General features: G+C 43.6%; 2 protein-coding genes across 2 annotated transcripts in view; both read right to left on the reverse strand.

Moving 5' to 3' along the window:
• gpc5a (glypican 5a) overlaps nt 1-21,541 on the reverse strand; it is a gene marked incomplete at its 3' end in the record, with an annotated part of 130,920 nt that overhangs the window by 97,273 nt on the left and 12,106 nt on the right. The window contains exons 3-4 of the mRNA XM_083759190.1: nt 2,047-2,507; nt 1,714-1,947 (exon numbers count right to left, since the gene is read on the reverse strand). Coding sequence (XP_083615316.1) covers nt 1,714-1,947; nt 2,047-2,507 — 695 coding nt within the window. The remainder of the gene's footprint in view (nt 1-1,713; nt 1,948-2,046; nt 2,508-21,541) is intronic.
• Nucleotides 1-21,541, reverse strand: part of tpp2 (tripeptidyl peptidase 2) — a 301,990-nt gene that overhangs the window by 95,733 nt on the left and 184,716 nt on the right. The gene's annotated exons all lie outside the window — the stretch shown is intronic.

A 21,541-nucleotide genomic window follows, 5' to 3' on the forward strand; every position in this document is an offset into this window, starting at 1 on the left:
ATTGAGCAGTGCTTTCCTGAGCAGACAAGACTGTTGTTTTATGATGATCTATGAATTATGAACTAAAAAAATAGCACATTATAAATAATTAATTATCTGTATGTGGTATACATAGAATGAGATATTCTAGACTAGAGTTGGAAATGCCCGTTGGGTGAGTTGGATAGAACCAGAGTGTAAATAACTTGTATGTACTGTATACACAGGCCATTATGTTCCTAGTGACGGGCCCTATATAATGTATATATTGTGTTTGTTTATACTAACTAACCTGTGGTCAGAATTTGTACTTCATTTTGTACTTTTGTAGGCTAATCACTGTGCTATTGTGGTCTAAATTAATCAATCCGTAAGAAAACAATCCTGTGGGTGTTGGGGGCGTGTTCTCAGTGCCCATACCCGAGGTGAGGTTTCTGTGTGGGGTTTGCATGTTCTCCCTGTGTCCCCTAGGGTAGGTACCCTCACATGTTCTCCCTGTGTCCCCTAGGGTAGGTACCCTCACATGTTCTCCCCGTGTCATGCATTGACGGAAGCATGAGGTCAGTCCGTTGCTCTCCCCAGGTTGGCAGAGGGAATGTAGAGCCCAAAATTACATTAGATAATTGACACTGGGTGAAGAAATTCGGTTTACAAAATCGGGATAGAAATTTAAAGGAAAAAAATAAAACAATGCTAATTCACAGCCCTAGAAGATATGACGTAGCGACGTAAGCGTTCATTGAAAATGTTCACCAGCATTCACCATATAGACCAATGCCCCCCTCCCCTCCCCTTTTGAGAGGCACTAGCCCCTCCTATGCCCAGCTTTCCGGGTTTGTGTGAAGATTGGCGTGTGATTGGCTGATCACCCCATTGCAATGATTTGATTGAAGCTAAAGTGAAGACGGAAAAGTAAGGACGCAAATTGTGATTGGCCGGAATGAGATGATGTATGATGGTAAGAGCACCGCTCACTTCACACGGGTGTGATTTTTGAGGGGCGCTAGCCCCTCCTATATACAGGTTAAATGTTTGTCTTTAGTCATAAATAATGTATCGTTTATGTCACATTGTCTCTTTATTGTTAATGGCGTTTAATGTTTTCACCATTACATCACCTAATCAACATGAGTTAGACTTTAACATATTAGCGCGCCTCACTTCACACGGGTGTGATTTATTTTCTTCTGCCCAAACCTCTGAGAATCATCATACTGTACCTTATGTAGTCATCAAAGCCCACAACACTGTATTGCTGAGGTTCTCGACACCATAGCAATTACATAACCAACATTGTATCCTGTAGTAGGAGAATTACCAAGTCAGACAGTGGAATGTTCTGTTCTATCCAACTGCAGTTTTGTGGGATGAGCAATAATGCACAATCTCTGCTGCAGACTAGGCCCGGATCCGAGTGCTGTTCTGGCGAGTAGCTTGACCACTGAGTCTCTGACTGGCTTTGAGCTGACCCACAGGGATGTATTTCTGGAGAGCCTCTGGTCTGCTAGAGTTTAGCAAGCCGGTCGTTGTGTGATATATTCAATTTCAATCCATTTATGCATGGACACTACACCACATATAAATACCTCCCTGACCTCATGGAATGGACAGATCACCACTTGAACTGCTGGCCTGACACACTTATTTATTCTCACAATAAACTAAGTCTCCCTCCACATCACTGTTTGACTGAAGACAAAAAAAAACGGCAACTCTGAAAATGAAACGTTTGACCTGTGCTGAGAGGCGGGGCCCGTTCTTCTGAGCATGTGCAACAGCGTCGTGAAGTAGCGTGTGAACTCCCAGAAGCACTTGCTCTAAGTCTTGCGCTCCCTGCATCCGCGCCGACAAGCCTTCCAGTGAGCGGACGAACTCTCTCCAGTGGGCGTCGATCTCTGCCATGCTCGCCAGACAGCCTCGCATGACGTTGAGGCAGTAGCCCATGCAGGGCTTAGACTGGGTCAGGCCCTGTGTACAGAAATCACAGCATAGGATCATATTTAAATGGGGGGAAAACCTGGTAATATGGTTTATTTGTTATCATACAGAATGCATGTGACTTCGTACCTGGCAGTGAGGACAGTACTGCATCTTGAGCAGGGCCCTCCGACACTCCCGGCTGAACGGCAGGTGGTCAGTGGTGTTGATGACCTCGATGCCGAGGTGCAACGACTGCAGCAGGAGCTTCCCCGAAACTCCGGAACGAGCAATTTGATTGGCCAGGACACCGGGCGTCGCGCCGAAGGGCCTCAAGTCGCGGCTCGACGACCGCACGCACTCCGCGTAGCCCGGCGCGATGTCGCTCAGGCCGGGGTTGATCAGGTGGTCGTAGACCAACGGGAAGAGAGCTCCGAAGAAGCGCTGCACCAGGTCGTCCACGCTGAGCTCCGAGCCCAGGAGGAAGAGGCCGATGTCCGTGAACAGCTCCCGCACCGGCCCGGAGGCGCGGCCCGCCATGTGACCGTAGGACTCCTGGAGGACGGCGTTGGTGTGGTTCTCTGCCCGCTTCATCAGGAGTTCAAAGGTATCTGTGGAGCGGGGAGTGGAAGAAGATGGTGAATGGTAAATGGTGCATTTATATAGCTCCTTTATCCAAGGCACTTTACATAGATTGTGCATTACATTCACCCATTCACACACACATTCATACACCAATGGCAGCGGAAACCATGCAAGGCACCAACCAGCACATCGGGAGCAATTAGGGGTTCAGTGTCTTGCTCAAGGACACTTCGACAGTAACTCTGGGGGAGCCCACAGGGTTTGAACTGGCAACCTTGCAGTTACCATCCAGGCACCCCCTGAACCACCGCCGATGGGGCATCATTGGGGTGGAAGGAGATGGGGTATCAGTGGGGTGCTTAGATTACGGATAGATATGATCTCCATTGCTTCTAATAAAGCAATACAGTTAAAACAAGGAGGAATAAAGTAGCAAGAAGAGAGAAGAGAAGAGAAGAGAAGAGAAGAGAAGAGAAGAGAAGAGAAGAGAAGAGAAGAGAAGCCTGCAGCCCCATGTGTAGCGCCTGCTGTGGAGAAGATAGAAAGGAGAAATTGCCTGTAGCGAATCCTGACATCTTCATATCTAGCCAGCACGGGTAGGGGAGGGGAGGGGGCTGCAGACGCTCGTTACGTCTCTCTGTGGCTCACAGGTAACTTCACATCCACACAAACACGTTGCTTTCCCAAGACCAAAGCTTCACTTTCAAGTTCAACATCCAACAAATGCACTCTCGAGCGAAGGCTCAAGCTATTACTATAACAACTTCAAAAAAGTCTGCCTGGCATGTTTTTGCGGAGCTGCATTTGACACAAAAGGTGTTTTTGTGCGAATATCAGGTCAAATAAAGGCACAACAGGCAACTGTATCAGCCACATAAGGCACAAGCACATTTCCACAGGACTGTATTGAGCTCTATAGGCAATATCCGGCTGTGTGTGTGTGTGTGTGTGTGTGTGTGTGTGTGTGTGTGTGTGTGTGTGTGTGTGTGTGTGTGTGTGTGTGTGTGTGTGTGTGTGTGTGTGTGTGTGCATGCCAATAAACAGTGGGGGATAAAGATCCTACATCCAGCAGCAGGCAGCATTAATGTTCACAGCAGGACTATGAAAGCTACTAAGACAGAATCAGAAAACACACTTCCACTGGCCGGCCACCAGCAAATCAGCTGATTTGTGTTGGAGAATATTAAGGCCTATTCATAGTCTGGATTTTCGGTGGTGAGCTGACCACCGCGACCACCGTGACCACCGCGAAATAACATTGAGCGGTGGTGAGTAAAAACAGAGAGAAGGGCTGGAGCGGTGGCGGTGGTTTGCTCTTCACCGCGGCTCGTGACGTCATGTTGTAGTTCGGTGGTCACATAAACACCGAAAATCCAGACTATGTATGAGCCTTCAGATAGAATGTTGGAATAGACATAATGAACTTTCCTCTGAGTGATCTGCTACAATGTTTTCACTGGTCCGATCCAGAAGAACACAGTTTGCCGGCCACTGCTACAGAGCTGACAATGAGGTTATATCTTCCCTTCTTCTCTGGAGTCCTGCCTCAAAGCAGACCAGAGGTAGAAAACTGTCGTTCCCTGATGTCATCGCTATAGGGACACATGCATCAGTAAAGCAGGAACTGGGGATGGCAATGAAGAACCCGGAAGTCTGGCGTGGTATTGTGGAATCCATGATCTCGACCGCGGTCGAAAAATGATGATGACAATGTTTTCTCACTTTACAATACCATCCTTATATTTGATACTTTTCACTCTTACCTGTATGCATATGCATATACATTTTTTTACCAAGACAGAATGTCTCATGCATTTTCTTCTGCAGCATTAAAACCAAAAGCCATAGCCATTCCCACACCATCATGTGCTTGTCATGGGTTGAGGGCAGTGGCCAGGGTGAAAGGGGGGGGCTATAGGGGGGTCTGAGGAGGGGGGGGGGGGGGCGCCACTCACTAGGGGGTTTAACCCATTTAGACCTGAGCTCGATTCTACAAATGTCTTCGAAATCATGAGTTTCCTGATAAACCTGTTCATGTCAAGGACCCCTAGAAATATATGTAATTGGCCGCCGACCCCCATCTGAAACTATGTTGTTTCAGGGACCTCCCAGAAGCAACGATTTGAGTTAAAAATGTTCACGATTTTTAAAAAATAGCAGACCTACAAGCTCGTAGCGCGGCTTGTAGATCTGCTATTTTTTCAATAGCTAAAGTACAACATAATGCTTAAAACACCAAAAGGGGTTCACGCCAAAAATGGGTTAAGATGTTGAGAACAGTATATCACGCAATAAAATACAGAGTATTCATTTAACCGTGAATGTGACCCATTAGACCCATAAGGGTACATTTAAAATTAAATTTGACACTCCAGATTTACAGCGTATGCGAGTGAGTCGGAGAGATTGACCGTGACCGAATGCCCCCCCTGGTGAGGGGGATCTAGAAGGCTCAACGGAGGATAGTTTGGCATGCCTGCAGGCAGTCCTCCTCAAGCAGACAGAACTTTTACACACAAGGCCCCAGCAGGAGAGACAAGATTGTGTCCCTCCAAGTCCAACAGAACATTATATAATATATATAACAAAATATGTCCTTTTGATGCGAGTGTTCAAGAGAAGGGGGTGATTAGGGGGAGTGAGAGAGAAACATTTAGGATTTAGGGAAGGAAACCACACTGAAATATTGTGGAAATAGGGTTGTTACAAGAGAAAAACAAACCACTACCACCTAAAGAACAGTTTGCAACACGACGACAGAGAATTAAAGCAGCGATGACCGGGCCCGACCGGCGGGTCAGACCGGCGGGCCCTCGCACGGCACATGCAAGTTACAGGCAAATATTGACCAATCAGAACTGGGAGCAGAGCTAAGTATAACTACTGAATGAGTCCAGTGAGGTGACTGTCACGACTCACGACGTTCAAAGGTTATGGCAAATGATATAGAAACTATTTCACCAACTGTTTCACCAATGTAGGACACAGGCTCTGAACCAAGTCCAATGACACAAAGTCAAAGTCGTACGATTAGTCACACGCGTTACCGCAGATAAATTTGTTCTCCGCATTTGCCCCAATCTCTTGGAGCGGTGAGCCGCAGCGTGCGCCACGATCGGGAATGATTAGTTGATTTGACCCCCCAATCCAACCCAGACACAACCCCAAGTCTGTTACGACAAACCGTTGAAAAGTTATAGCAAAACAAATAGGAACTATCAAATATCGACCAATCAGAATAGGGGCCGGGGCTAAGTTACACCAATGAAGGACAAGGACCCTAAACGTAGTCTAATGACACCACCCCCAAGTCTGTACGACAATCAGTTCAGTACTTAAATAAAAAAAAGAAAAACCTGATCTTGTAGATCTGCTATTTTCACTTCCTGTTTGGCGTTGATGTTTGACGCTTCGCCACGGTCACACCATTTTACGAAGATTCACGATTTTGATAACTTTTCATCGTTAAGGTATTTTGTGTACACTAAGTGAGTTATATTTGGAACAGACCATCCTGCTCACATACTCAAAAGCAGATGCAAGAGAAGACAAGAGTGCTGGCAGACACCTCATCAGAAGATGGCCTCACCATCCATAAAGGAAAGACAAAAGTCCTCAAGGTCAACACAACACACAGAGATCCAGTGACGCTAGAGGGACCAGGACTGGAGGAAGTAAAAGCCTTCACATACTTAGGCAGTGTCATAGAGTCTATGTCATAGACAGTCAGGGCGACACGGATGCAGACGTCAGAATCGGCAAGGCAAGAGCCGCATTCATCCAACTTTAAAACAATCTGGAGCTCTAAACAAATCAGCCAGCGGACAAAAGCTCAGACTCTTCAGCTCAAACGTCAAGCCAGTACAATATTGTACAGATCAGAGACGTGGAGGACAACAAAGGCAACAACGATGAAGGTGCAAACCTTCATCAACAGCTGCCTGAGGAGAATCCTGCACATCCACTGGTCAGACACCATCAGCAATAATGACCACTGGCAGAGAGCAAGTCTACCGCCAGTGGAAGAGGAGAGTAAGAGAAGGTGGTGGGGATGGATCGGCCACACACTCCGGAAGCCCAATACCAGCATCACAAGACAAGCCCTTAGGCTTAGATGGAACCCGCAAGGCACAAGACAGAGAGGGAGGCCGAAGAACACCTGGCGCAAGGACCTTGAGACTGACATCAAGCAGTGTGGCCCTACATGGAAACAGATGGAAAAGAAGGCCCAGTATAGAGGACTCTGGCGGACTGGAGTCAACGGCCTATGCTCCGTGAAAAGGAGCGATAGGCATAAAGGAAGATTAATGTTTTAATAGGATATGGCATTTTATGCCATTCTAAGCATAAATAACACTAATAGCCCTGTGCGCGTGCACGGCACGTGTACCGCAGATGATCATGTAGGCTGTTTCTACAATGAGAGGCCTATGGATGCTAGTGGCGGAAGCTAACGGATGCTAAAAAATAGTATAAATAGTATAAATATAAATAGTATTTTTTTAATAATCTTTAATCAAATCACGTAATCTCAAGGTTGGCACAGTTGGATACAATAACTATTCACAAGATTATCTCGTTTTGGCACAGATTCGGTTAAAGGTAAGGCAAGTGATATTTTTTGGTTAAAACAAAACATTTTGTTAAAAGGTTAAAGCACTATTTTCTGATAGCAATCAATGAACAGAAAATGTATTTTCAGGTTGGGTTGAGAGTACCCATTTATCAGATTGATTTTTTTAATAGTTTTCTTTTCAGTTCCAATTTTGTCTGATCATTTGTTTGTGTCATCACTTCCAATTTCACTTGTTTAATCTGTACCCTGTCTGAGTGCTCTATCCTGATTGGAGAAAATTGGTATCCCGACCTGACATTTCTATTTAATAAAGAGCTGGAGAGACATGGAGACTGTCACTGGACAAAAGCATTGCGTACTATCAGAATAGAGCCATTTAACACATATTTTAACTAAAGACAATCACCCTGCCTTTAACACATATTTTAACTAAAGACAATCACCCTGCCTTTAACCCATTTTTGGTGGGAACCCCTTTTGGTGGGGTTTTTTGGGGGTTTTTTTATATTTTTTATCCCACGATTTTGTAACCCATTTTTCACCCCTGTGTCAATAATCTAATGTGATCCTGGGCTCTACACACCCTCCACCAACCTAGTCCCCATATGTGGGGGACAAGGGGAGAGCAACACCCTTTTGGTGTTTTAAGCATTATGTTATACTTTAGCTATTGAAAAATAGCAGATCTACAAGCTCATAGCGTGGCACCGAGTGCTGCGCTACGAGCTTGTAGGTCTGCTATTTTATTTATTTTTTATCGAGAAAATTTAGTGCAAATCTTTGAATATATATTCTTTCAGAGCGAACGTTTTTAACTCAAATCTTTGCCCTCTGGGGGGTCCCTGGAACAACATATTTTCAGGGTTGGTGGCCAATTACATATAATCTTGGGGGTCCTTGAGAACGACTGAAATAGAAACATGAGGTTTTTCAGAAAACTGTCAGGATTTAGAAGACATTGTAGAATCGTTCTCAGGTCAAAATGGGTTAATGTACGATATATGACTGAAGCTGTGATTGTATGGATGCTGGTATTATGGTACTTTGTGCATTAATGGAGGAACACCATCATGAAGAACAGTTAGCCGTCTCAGCAGTAATAATAAATTACTTTGCACCAAAAAGAGGAAGTGAGCCGAGGAGGTAAATAGCTCGCAGACTTGTGCCAGAAGTCAGACTCCAGGGTGAGCCTGGAGAAAAAGAGAAAGATAGAGAGAGTGGGGGTGGGAGAAGATGAATATATGTACTAACTAGGGGACACACAGTGAAGTGTATCAAAGTACTTATAACCAAAAACTCTTAATCTAATTTTTCTAAGTGAGCCAAACATTCCTCTTTGATTCTACCCTAAAGACAACTCTTAGAAGTAAACCATGCTGTATCCAATTTAATCAGAATTTTCACCTTAAAAGCCACTACCCAGCTTAGAGTGGAAAATATAAGCACTTGTTGTTTGTAGCTGACAGCTGGTTTGGTGGGTCCACAATATAAAATGTCATTCCTCATAGAATTCCTCGTAGACTAATCTGAAAGAACCTGTCTTTCCTGAACCCATATTAAGCATTTGTCTTCTGTACTTTGAAATGTTCAACCAGAGATAGGCCTATATACAGTATGTTTTATATCTCTGTATATGTATGTGGAGTTCCAAAGGAGAACATGTTTCTCTGTCTCACATGAGGAACTAATCCCCGTTTGGGTGAGGATGCAGAAGGATGTAACCACGAGCTACGGTGCTCCAAGCCCGGAAATTAACTACAACAAACATTATTAAATATTTAAATGTTAAAATGATCCATTGTCAGAATAGATCATTACATTTTTCTAATAACATGTTCCTAAATATAATACTCTTAGTAGCATTCTAAGTTTATGGATGTATTATCGTTTCACTGTCATTTCATTGCACAAGTAAAGCCTGGATTGGATTATTATTACTTTATTACTGGGTTTATGTGTCTGTTAATGTTATGTTCACTCGTGCAATTTTGGTACTGCTAGGTCTATATAGAGAGAAGACTTCCGCACACCCGGCAGGCAATTTGGAGCAGGTGTGATGATGACAAAGAGTATACAATGTGGAAGAAGGGACATCCGCACACTGCCACTTGCTAGTTCAGAGCAATTTTATAGTAATATAAAATAGTAATAGTAATATATAATAATTTGACGTTAGTCAACAGTCTGTCTCAAGAGAATACAAGCTTCATGAAGAGCTCGAACACCCTTATCTGGTGGTCCACTCCAAGTGGTCTCTGTCGACGGCTCACTGACACTGCCTCATCAGGGAAATGTGTGTGCATGCGTACGTGTGTGTGTGCGCCTGTTGGTTGGTTCGTCAAAATAACAACTGTACTGGTATATAAAAATAGCAAACATTAGAAAATCCATTAAAGACGTTGACCACATACAATATGACTTCATTTACCAGAACAATGACATCTGAACCAATTTGTCTGGAGAGATGATCCTAAAATGAAATGGTTAAGGGACTATACCTAAAACATCTATGGCTTTCAATTAGGGAGACAGTATCAATCACACTAAAAGGGTCTTCTAATATATACATCAATCCACAACAACCCCATTGCATGTTACGATGCTATACATCATACCTAATAAACTGACAGCTGTTGTTTTAATGCTTGGAATCTTGGCCATAATTCAGATGTATTAGGTCATTTTACAACAATCCCAAAGCCCTCTACAGTCGCTGAGCATTCCCCTCCATGTCTAAAAAGCTTTTCAATCCTTTCCAATTGTCTTCCTTTCTTCCTTAATTGCCGCAGCTCTCATTTTCCATACTGAGGGATGATCCAGTTAACTAACAGAAGCAATTCCTCCGGTGGTGAGTTATGGTAAGGTCAAGGGTCAAGGCTTCTGGTAATAAGCAAAGAAATGGAAACACACGGTCGCTTGTATGTATGCTTGTTGAAACATATATGTGTCACTGAGGCATTGGGTCAGTCAGCCTGACCTAATGAGAAGGAAGGTGAATATTTGTAGCTGAAGGCCTCTTCAAATAGACTGCATATAGGACCCCCCCCCCCCTCTCTCTCTCTCAATTCAATGGAGCTTTGTTGGCATGAGAAAACATACGTTTACATTGCCAAATGAAATGTGGAACAAAACTATCAAGATAAAATATAATAAACCTGGACAGAGGGGGGGGGGGAGAGAGAGAGAAGAGAGAGAGAGAGAGAGAGAGAGAGAGAAGGGGGGGATTCACTCGCGTAATAACCTGGGTAATGATGGGTACCGGAACCTGAACATGATGATTGATGTGTCGCAAAGCGACGCGGTGTCAGTGAAGTGACCCCAGCAACAACACGGGGCAAGCCGATCTCTATCACAATGAAAACATTAAGAGAGCTTGTTGAGATGCACATGACAAGAACTCTATAATGTGTTTGATGTCGTTAAAAATCTAAACCTTTCTTTGGTGCTTCTGTACTTCCAGGTTCAAAGCATTCTGATGCCAACGAGTCAACCTCAGAGGAACGCAAACACAGCTTTTATTAATGTGATTCATCTGCTTTGAATGGCAGCGAACCACAAGAGAGATCCATCCAGTGACATCTGATAGGCCACAGCAAAGAGTCAGGGCCTCTATGACTTCAATCACACAATGGAAGTCAGTTCTTCACAGGATCGCATGGAAGGTCTAGTCACCAACCAAGTATGCTGTACAGTACACCAGAGGAGGGACACAGAGTGAGTCAAAACAGACAAAAATCTTCCATTGTGGTCCATTGTACTTAATTCATCAGAGCATCAGTTACTATTTTTTCTTCACAATTAAATAATTTGCCTTTCCATACGTTGCGTCAGTCCAATAAATGAGGGTAATCTCATGGCATAACTGTGTCTCAGGCAACCAACCTGAAGCTGGGTCAGACTTAGTTAGCCTAACAGCCCCTCGACAAATTCTACAGAATAAAAAAATAAACCTTTTACAGCATGTATAAGAAGCAGCGATAGGCGATGCTACAGGCAGTTATAATGCCTCACTAATTATGGTGTATGAAGAGCCTTTTCTCTTCCGTCTTATGATATAGGCTTGTGTTTGAAACGTAAGAGAAAGTGTTCACATCTGAAAATGTTAAGCAAATGTCATTTTACACTGCAATATAAAGCTGTGCTCGATCATAGAAATCCATGGCCAGGCTATAGTCTCAAGAAAAATGTTGTACTATGTTGTTCATGCTATTGCTATGCTAGAGTAGCCTGGCTCCAGCTTAACCTGACTCTGCCAGATGGAGGCAGTATACTGAGTTCACCAGTTCCCTCCTCCTGCCTGCATCTGGGCTCTCTCAGGCAGAAACCATGTGTGTGTGCGCGCACACGGCCACGCCACACACGCACACACACGCACACGCTCACGCACAGCTTCTCTCTTACAAGATTACAAGAAGCACTTGTGCCTTTGCTTTCTTGACCCACCCACCTTATTTTCCTGAACAGCATATTAAAGGCCATGTCAGCCATCTGAGCTATTTGAAGTATTGGAGAGCTGCATCGAGATCCTCAAATATTGACTCTTAAGCCTTCAGGAGCAACACGAGGGCCAGGCAGGTAGAGACGGAGACGAGGGTCTCTCTCTGAAAATATAGACGATTGCTACACGTTGTGAGCTTGCAGATCGGCTATTTTCAAAAACATTTTAGTTTTAGGACTTTTACTTTGGTACTTTAAGTATATTTTGATTCCATTACTTTTGTAATTTGAATGAAGAAAGATTTTTACACTGTGGTAACTTTGATTTAAGTCCAAAACCGGAGTACTTCTTCTACCACTGATCATATACAGTACATATACCTACTTTGAGGCAGCGGTGGCCGAACGGTTTGCGGAGCGGTCTTGATATTGGAAGGTCGCTAGTTCGTATCCCCGGACCGCACATTAAAATTACCACCGTTGCAGTGCCCTTGAGCAAGGCATTGAACCCCTACCATGAAATGTTCTATAGCACACGTAGAAATATGCATATAGCACTTTAAAAAACTGAATGTAATTTCCTATGCTGCTGTTTTTTGTATTGTATTGTATTGTCCTTCTTGTGTGTGTATCTATGGTCGTCTGTATATGTTGAGTATGAACCAAGACAAATTCCTATCAACTTGTTGACATGGCAAATAAATTATTGAATCTTGAATCTTGAATGAGCAGGGCCTGGCTGTAAACAAGTTCTTGAGCTTAGTCCAGTTACCCTGGGTAAACATGGTAACTTTGCTTACTACAGTACTACACGGCCAGAATCTGCAGATAAAACCTTTTTTTTGCTTTTCTAATGCAGACACAACTTTCAGAGATAAAACTCTGAAGAAATATAATGTATCCTCTCCTCTGTCTAAATACATCAGCATATAAAGCAACATATACATAGGTCCACTCTGTAGTTGGCTTTGGTCGAACAGACATTACGAACAGCGCACATGGATTATGTCAGAGATATGGCATGGGTTACTGATGTCACTGAAGTCCAAGATCCACACTCTGTTTCTATGTAGATTCCGAGATTCACAGAATTTCCTCATTTTGATCATTAATTGGTATAGTACAAAGGTGGCTATTGATTGCATTTAAGACAACAACAACTAGCTATACCATTTGCTAAACAACAACGGCGTGGACCTGTAAATGCAACACTCATGTATAGCCGATTTTCTTCCCAACTGAAAGCATCCATGAATAAATCACAGTCCTGAGTTAACCCTCCCTTCTTTAGACACACTCCTGCTGAACCTCTGTGTTACAGAACAATGAGCCCCTTATTAAAGATGGAAGGGATTTTTTTTATCGATAGGTCTTTTGTCTTTTACCTTTACAGGCACCATTTCTGCTTACTAGTGAGAGAGTCCGTTGTTGTGTGTGGTGCTGTTGGTGCTGTATGTGGTGCTGTTGGTGCTGTTGCATACAAAGGTCTAAACTCTAAAGTCTGGGCTGATACAGGACTGCTGGCTTTGGCAGTACACTTTCCAAACTATCTAGTTTGTTCTGACCTATGCCCTTCACGCACACCAGCAAAGCATGCATGCAAACATACGCATGTGTGTGTGTGCACTGTGCAGGCACGTGCACGCGCACACACAGACACAAACATGCAAGCAAGCAAGCACGCATGCATGCACATAATTGCACGCGAGTCTCACTTGTTGACAACTGGCTGATTTACACAGTAGATCAGAGCAGGTATACTGAACTCAACCGTTCCACTAAACAGGGGGTCTTTCATATTCACTCTGCTGCTAAACCAGCACTGGTTACCTGTGTGCGTGCATGCGTGCGTGTGTGCGTGCTCGTAGTGTTTGGCCATGCACATGAGACGCACACAGCAAGTGCTTTGTGTGAAACATAAAAACAGAACTCAGGCACAATGATAGACTTGTAGGGGCGTAATTGGTGAAACAGAGTATTGTTGGTGTTGGTGAAAAACAGTTTGAGATGAGGTGAAAAACCCCACAGTAATAATAGATAGCATGTTGATTTCTGATCCATTTGACTGTTTCTTCAATTGCAGTCATGGTGCTTGTATGTCAAAGTTTTCTGAAAAACCTTATGTTTCTGTATCAGTGGTGCTCAATATTTCATGTCAAGGACCCCAAAAATTATATGTATGCCCCCATCTGAAAATATGTTGTTCCCTGCAGGGACCGCTCCCCAGAAGCAAATATTTGAGTTGAAAATAAAAGTTCACTCTGTAATAATATATATATTCAAAGATTTGAGGCACATTTTTACGATTTTTCAAAAATAGCAGACCTACAAGCTCATAGCGCAGCATTCGGTGCCGCGCTATGAGCTTGTAGATCTGCTGTTTTTCAATATAGCTAAAGTATAACATAATGCTTTAAAACACCAAAAGGGGTTCCCGCCCCAAAATGGGTTAAACTTGTAAACCTGTGATGTGAGAGTTGAGTTGACAGACCACTAAAGAAATACACAAAGAGACATTCAGGGTCGCCCCAACACCCAGCAGGCTGACTAGTCAGTGATTCATTCATTCAAATGTATTAGTTCTTCGACGTTAACTTGGCCACTTCCTGAATACATCTGTTCAGTCATTACAGTTGCAAAAAAAGACATTCCACCATTCCTCAATCCTCATTGGAGTAGTAAACACTGAACAAACTGGTGAACGAATCATTTGACACATCCTTTTAGTGACATTTAGTTAATGAATCAGTACATTGGAGAAAACATGTATAATTCCCATCATGTCGTCGCCCAGATCCCCCTACTGGCCAGAAGGTGCTAGGGCAGCCCAAGTTCGCCAGCAGGCCAGTGACACGCCACAATGCGGACCCAGCGATTTCTACTGCTGTTGCAGTTCAACCTCAACACCAGCTGTTACTAGCCTTCCCTGAGTGTTCACCGCTGTCAGTACTGGGGGTCCCTGATAGCCACCGCTGGCAGTACCGGGGGTCCCTGATAGCCACCGCTGTCAGGCGGGGAAGGGGCAGTACTGGGGGTCCCTGATAGCCACCGCTGTCAGGCGGGGAAGGAAGGGGTCATGACTGACCCAACTAAAAGTCACTGGCCAATCGCCCAGAAGAGAGAGAGCTGTGCGGCTTTCGTTTATCGTAGGTTCATGCAAGATATTGCAGCTTGCAGCCCCTTATTTACACCAGCTGAGACATTAAGGACTGCCCAGGTCCTGGCCCTAGGATTCCCTCTGGTCCCTCCCGCGCACTCAGATCAGCCAACGCATGGAAGGTGGAAGTACCCTCACTAAAAACGCCGGGACAACGCTCCACACGTCCCAAACTCTTCTCCCTTCTGGCTCCAAAACTTCCCGTTGCAGTCAGAACTGCAGCATCACTCCCAATCTTCCGCCGTAGTCTGAAAACCCACCTTTTCAGACTCCATCATGGCCCGTAGCACTTACCCTAGCTCCTTAGATAGCACTTTTTGTAGACTTATAACATGTTATGTAGAGGACCCCTCAAAAATATACTTTCAGGAGCAAGATATTTAAATATTAAACCAAAATAATAATTAACTATGCACTGTAATGTCAGTGGTGTAAGCTAACTACATTATTAGTATTTCCAATTTTCAATACCTGTACTTCACTACATCTCAGAGGCAAATATTGTACTTTTACTCCACTACAATTATTTGAAATTGTGAGTTAGGCCTACTAGTTGCTTTGTAGATTTAGATTATATATATATTTGTCTCCACCAGGCCGAAGGCATGGGGGGAGAGTATGTTTTGCACTCCGTCCGTCCGTCCGTCCGTCCGTCCGTCCGTGTGTGTGTGTGTGTGTCCGTCCGTGTGTCCGTGAGCAGCTAATCTCGGCCACCGTTAACCCGGTCGATGCCAAATTTTGCACACACACTCCCTGGATGCCAACGATGAACCTCTGCCCCAAACTTTCCAGAACGGCCTGTTATAGCGCCACCAGGAGGCCGCTTTTTGCACAGTACACCTACAGATTTTGTCCAAACATCACGCAAATTGGTACACAGTCTCTCTAGAGCCATTCAACGAAACCAGTCTTTCAGATTTCTCAGACTCCATCCTGATTGGTTAAGATTGGCTTCCAAAGTTCACAGGAGTGCTCAGTTTCAAACAAAATGCTGCAAATCATGAACACATCGCGTGATTTCCGTGAAATTGTGCACCCACATTCCCACTAGGCCGAGGACGAAATGCCACATGAACAATTTCAACTCAGCCTCAAGGTGGCGCTATAACTGGCCGAAAATTGTTTTTACCTCTAACTGCACGGATCTGTGGATAACTTTGTATGCCAACTCCCTAGAGGCCAAGGAAAAACCTTTGCCTGGAATTTTATTGTCTCCACCAGGCCGAAGGCATGGGGGGAGAGTATGTTTTGCACTCCGTCCGTCCGTCCGTCCGTCCGTCCGTGTGTGTGTCTGTCCGTGTGTCCGTGAGCAGCTAATCTCGGCCACCGTTAACCCGGTCGATGCCAAATTTTGCACACACACTCCCTGGATGCCAACGATGAACCTCTGCCCCAAACTTTCCAGAACGGCCTGTTATAGCGCCACCAGGAGGCCGTTTTGTGCAAAACAAGTTTTTGCACAGTACACCTACAGATTTAGTCCAAACATCACGCAAATTGGTACACAGTCTCTCTAGAGCCATTCAACGAAACCAGTCTTTCAGATTTCTCAGACTCCATCCTGATTGGTTAAGATTGGCTTCCAAAGTTCACAGGAGTGCTCAGTTTCAAACAAAACATGAACACATCGCGTGATTTCCGTGAAATTGTGCACCCACATTCCCACTAGGCCGAGGACGAAATGCCACATGAACAATTTCAACTCAGCCTCAAGGTGGCGCTATAACTGGCCGAAAAGTGTTTTCACCTCTAACTGCACGGATCTGTGGATAACTTTGTATGCCAACTCCCTAGAGGCCAAGGAAAAACCTTTGCCTGGAATTCTTCACATCTGCTCATCCTGGTTTTTATACATTTTATTCTAAACTTGAAGACTTGTAAAATTGGACATTCTTATGAGTATATATAGTATACTAATACCAATACTTTTGTACTTTTAAGTGCAAGTACATTTTGAATACTGAACTTACTTGTATTTCTAAATTGCAGTATCGATACTTATCTTAAGTAAAATATTTTAGTACATTTTCCACCACTGTAAAATAATATGATATATTTTGGTGTACAAACGCAACTTTTTTGGAGAGAGAGAGAGAGAGAGAGAGAGAGAGAGAGAGAGAGAGAGAGAGAGAGAGAGAGAGAGAGAGAGAGAGAGAGAGAGAGAGACACGCAGCTTTAAGTGCCAGAGTCAAAGTCAAATCGTAATGTCATAATAAACCTTTCACAGGCTTTCAAAGGAGACTCTGTGTGAAGTTGTTCAGGGATTCCTATGGCTGCCCTCAGGGAACTGTTACTAGCCAGCCACTAGTGGGGGAGTCAAGAGGGCTGTCAGGACTTGAATAGACAGCCTGAGGAACACAGTGCGTCAGTGATTATACTTTGATGAATTGGATAATTACGTTATATTCAAATGGATACCCTACAGCTGTCTAATTTGTCTCCAATGACCAACCTACAAAAGGCGGTGCACTGGTTTGTTGTTGATGAAAATTTAATTTCTAATTAGTCAGCCACCGTAGTTGCCGTGCAGTGTACGAGTTGAGTGGAACTAGACTCAGAAGAACCGACTGAAGGGAAAATGCAGGATATTTCCATGGGACAAATTTTACTTGAAGCCTGATATAATACTTTGCAATCTTTTGTTTCGCTTGACAAAATAAATAAATAAACCTGGTCTTCAAGTGAAACCTCAAACTTTCATTTGAAGATCTTTTTCGTACGGCAAAAAGTCTGAATTACGCTTTATTCTGAAAAACCTGCAGAATAAAGAACCTGCAGACAAACAAAATACAGCACATCTGTCACTCTGTGCCCGGATGCTAATGCTAAAAGAGGACAATTATGTCATTATATCTGCTGTGAGAGGGACAAAATGTCTGAGAGGACAGGAGGAAAGGGAAGACCATGGGCTCGGTGTATTTAGGATTTCATCGCCTAGACGACTACCCCCTAATCCCCGGAGACTCCTTCCTTACTTAGCCCTGAAGGAAGGAAGCATTTCCTAACAGAATAAGTGATTTCTGTTCTCCAGACCGCCACGGTAAAAAAACTGAGAACACCTGAATTACCCAAAATGGTCCCACAAAAAGTAATATGCTTGTGGTGCTGCATGGTGAACTGAGAATTAAAAACAAGATGAAAAGACTGAACTGAGACACGGTATTAAGGGTGCTGAATTGTTCCTATGTTCTTGTTAAGTGTTGTACTACGTCAAGCCGCCACGTTCTGTTATGTTTTCACTAGTAACATTCTATTCATGTCCAGCAGTGATTTGATCTAGTGTTGTGTTACTAATAGGATTTAAATAGGAGAGCCTTCTCAATGAAATTAACACTCAGGACTTTACTTTGTAGATTACATTTCTATGAGCACTGTGTTGTTGAGAATCTTGAGATCATTTGTATGAGCACTGTGTTGTTGAGAATCGTGAGATCATTTTTATGAGCACTGTGTTGTTGAGAATCTTGAGAACATTTTTATGAGCACTGTGTTGTTGAGAATCTTGAGAACATTTTTATGAGCACTGTGTTGTTGATAATCGTGAGATCATTTTTATGAGCACTGTGTTGTTGATAATTGTGAGATCATTTTTATGAGCACTGTATTGTTGAGAATCTCAAAACACCACTGAGCCTTAGTGCGCCGGCCTGTCATTGCTAATAATAAATATAATACATATCGTCACTGTCGGGTGTGTTGGCTCTCGTTAATACACTTAATTCTTGGTTAAATATTTTTGAAACACACAGATAAGACTCGCTAAAAATAGCGATTCAATTCAATTACAGACCTGACATTGTCCCGCCCTGAACTCTGGCACCGGAAAATCGCTTAGATCAATTATATAGCTATGTGATACTTTTTAAACTCTTGAGTGAAGTAGGACAAAAAGAAGATTGTGGAAAAAAAACATAAAAAGTTGAAATACAAAAGGTTTCAACCTGACAGCAACGCTACAGTGAGAATCTCTCTGCACAGACATGACATGAGATGTTACACTTCACTTCACTGCACAGCTAAGCACAATGTAGAGTAAATCTCTTAAAGGGAGAAGCACAAATAGAAATAAAGACAGAGTTCCTATGTATACGCGTGCTGCCGTCTATAATCTAATCTTGAGTATATGGCCGGAAGACGACGCCAGCAGCAATAAATCTCCAATTCAAATGGGCACACAGGAGACACACAATGTAAAGTGCTGACAAGTGATTTTATTTTTAAAGCGCATGTGTATGCAGTACAGCAGAGTAGGGTGTGTAAGTGTGTAAGTGTGTGTGTGTGTGTGTGTGTGTGTGTGTGTGTGTGTGTGTGTGTGTGTGCATTCGTGTGATTTCTGACATGTGCCCTATTGCCCCCTAAGAAAAGTAAACAGATGGAAAAAAGATGCAGCGTAACAGGGGCTCGCTGCATGCATGCACACACAAACACGCGCGCACACGCACGCACGTACGTACGTGTGCACACGCGGCGCACACACACACACATACATACATACATACATACTGGTACATAGATTCATGCTATGGGGCAACGGGGCATGTGTGCTTGCTATCTGTCCACCCAGAGTCCCAGACTCTAAGTCTAAGGAAATTGTTCAATATTTACACTAGAGTGTGAACTGACCTGTAGGAACCAGCTGTATGTCAACATGTTAGGGGGGTGTGTGTGTGTGTGTGTGTGTGTGTGTGTGTGTGTGTGTGTGTGTGTGTGTGTGTGTGTGAGACTGTGTGTGTATTTCTTTATTAAAAAACTACAATATAAGTAAGCAAAACAAGTCAATGCATCCACCCTCCACAAAGCTTTGTTAAGGGCAAGCATGACCACATACATGTAATTAGCTCCAGAGAAAAGGTCCCAGGATTAGAAAGTGCTAAGCTATAGCTAGTACGTCTAATACAGTGGCTGTTGGCAGGAGGAAAAACAGAATTGTTGTGGTTAGACCGGAGACATTGTTTCACTGCAGCAGCAGCCCAAAAGGCCGGATTGTTGCAGGGTATTGACTCTGAATAATCCAAGCTTCACTCTAAATCCTCATCCTCTAACTTCAAACGCTGTGGAGAGACTTTCAATAGAGTCTGGCAACCGCCCAACTTTCTCTCCATCATTCTCTCATTCTTTCGCTCCTTCCTTTTTTGCTCTCTGTCCTCCCTTGGATAAACTGTCCGGACTTGAATCACAAAGCCAAGCCCATTTCTGTGGGAATCTCGAGGAGGCCCAAGCTGGTGGGCAGTCGCTCTCTCTCTCTGACGCACGCACACACACACACACACACACACACACACACACACACACACACACACACACACGCACACCCTCCTCTTGTAAGAAGTGATAACAAAGGAGGCACGGCTGTAGACCTGATGGACAAAGAGTGTTGACTAAATGAAAGGTCTGCATTTCTGCGTCTCTCACACAAAAAAACAGAGAGCAGGTTAGAATGGATTTCAAGGCCACTGTGGATCGGCCATGAAATGAAACACTATGAAATATAACAATAAACAATCAAGTCGTTACTGAAAATAGGTTATGTTTACACTTATATCTGTGGTACTAACAGTCAACGCAGGCCTGACAGTACCATTTAGAATCATTAGTAACCGTTGTCTCAAGAGCTTATCCTGATGGCTAAATGGGTTGAAATCATTCAAATCAAAGATGACAACATACAACAACTGACTTCAGCTATTTGATCTCGCAAACGCTTTATTATCTCTTCATCCCTGCCACCATCGCTGACACCACTCTCCAACAAAAGCTAAGATGGATTTATTCTCCCAGAGGGGGTCATCACAACTAGAGGTGAAACACCACAGGAGCCAGAACAGTGCTGCTATAATACAACACCTTGTTAATGTTCTCAAATTTAAGACATACAGTATATCATCGCAAGTCATCTTTATGGTGTTGTAGAAAGCTTATGCATATAATCTGTTCCTGATATAAATCATTGCTGGAAAAAAATGCATAGGCTAACCTCTACAGAGGTTTATGAACAAATGAATGAGGCACGCAAAAGTATTTCCAAAATAGTGGCATGAAAAACGAATTTGAATGATAATTTCAATGGTATGCTTTCTAGGCACAAAGAAATACATTATGATAAATCAATGAATCCATGTCATTAATGCTGTGTAGAACTGGGTATTGTTATGACAACAAGTAAAACTCTGTGTGGGGGTCCCTGGGGGTCCCCGGAACATCCAGACCCCCAGGAACGTGCCCAGGGGGCCGGGCCGGTTCCGGCGAGCCACTCCACGTCCAAAACGCTTGGTGGTGGAAATATGCTATTTCCGTGCTCAGACCCAGGGAGTCAGGGACACAGCCAGCCAGCCAGCGACACACATAGCCGTCTATAGGAGTGGTTGCACCACTCATAAACAAGGGGAACTAGAAAGTAAAAGCTTTCTTAGGAGTGCTGCTCCTATTATGATTATGAAATTATGACCGATATCCGATCTCCGGTTATTTGCAGGGTCATATCTGCCGATACCGATTCTGACCGATTCCGATATTATACAGAAGACCACAATGGAAACAAGCCTAGGCCCTATAGGGGCTTATTGGCCCAAAGCCTGTTAATAAAGTATTCAATCAATCAATAAATAGCATAAGTGTCTGTCTGTTACTACTGAATGAGATGAGTACACACATTAAATGCAGATTCTTTCTTTAATTTTGATTTTTTTTGCTGGTGTAAACCAATTCAATAATCTGTATTATTTTGAGACCATTCCGATGCGGCATTGTTATGGCCGATATGGCCAATTCCAATTATGCTACAGATTAACCGGGCATCCCTAAATATGGCTTAAACCAACATCGACATCAATGTATGTAAAAGTAGAGTCCCATAAAAGGCAAGAAACTTTCCCTAACTGAGACAAGTAGCC

This window comes from Protomyctophum parallelum (assembly GCF_964188405.1).
Source record: "Protomyctophum parallelum genome assembly, chromosome: 2".
Taxonomy (NCBI): domain Eukaryota; kingdom Metazoa; phylum Chordata; class Actinopteri; order Myctophiformes; family Myctophidae; genus Protomyctophum; species Protomyctophum parallelum.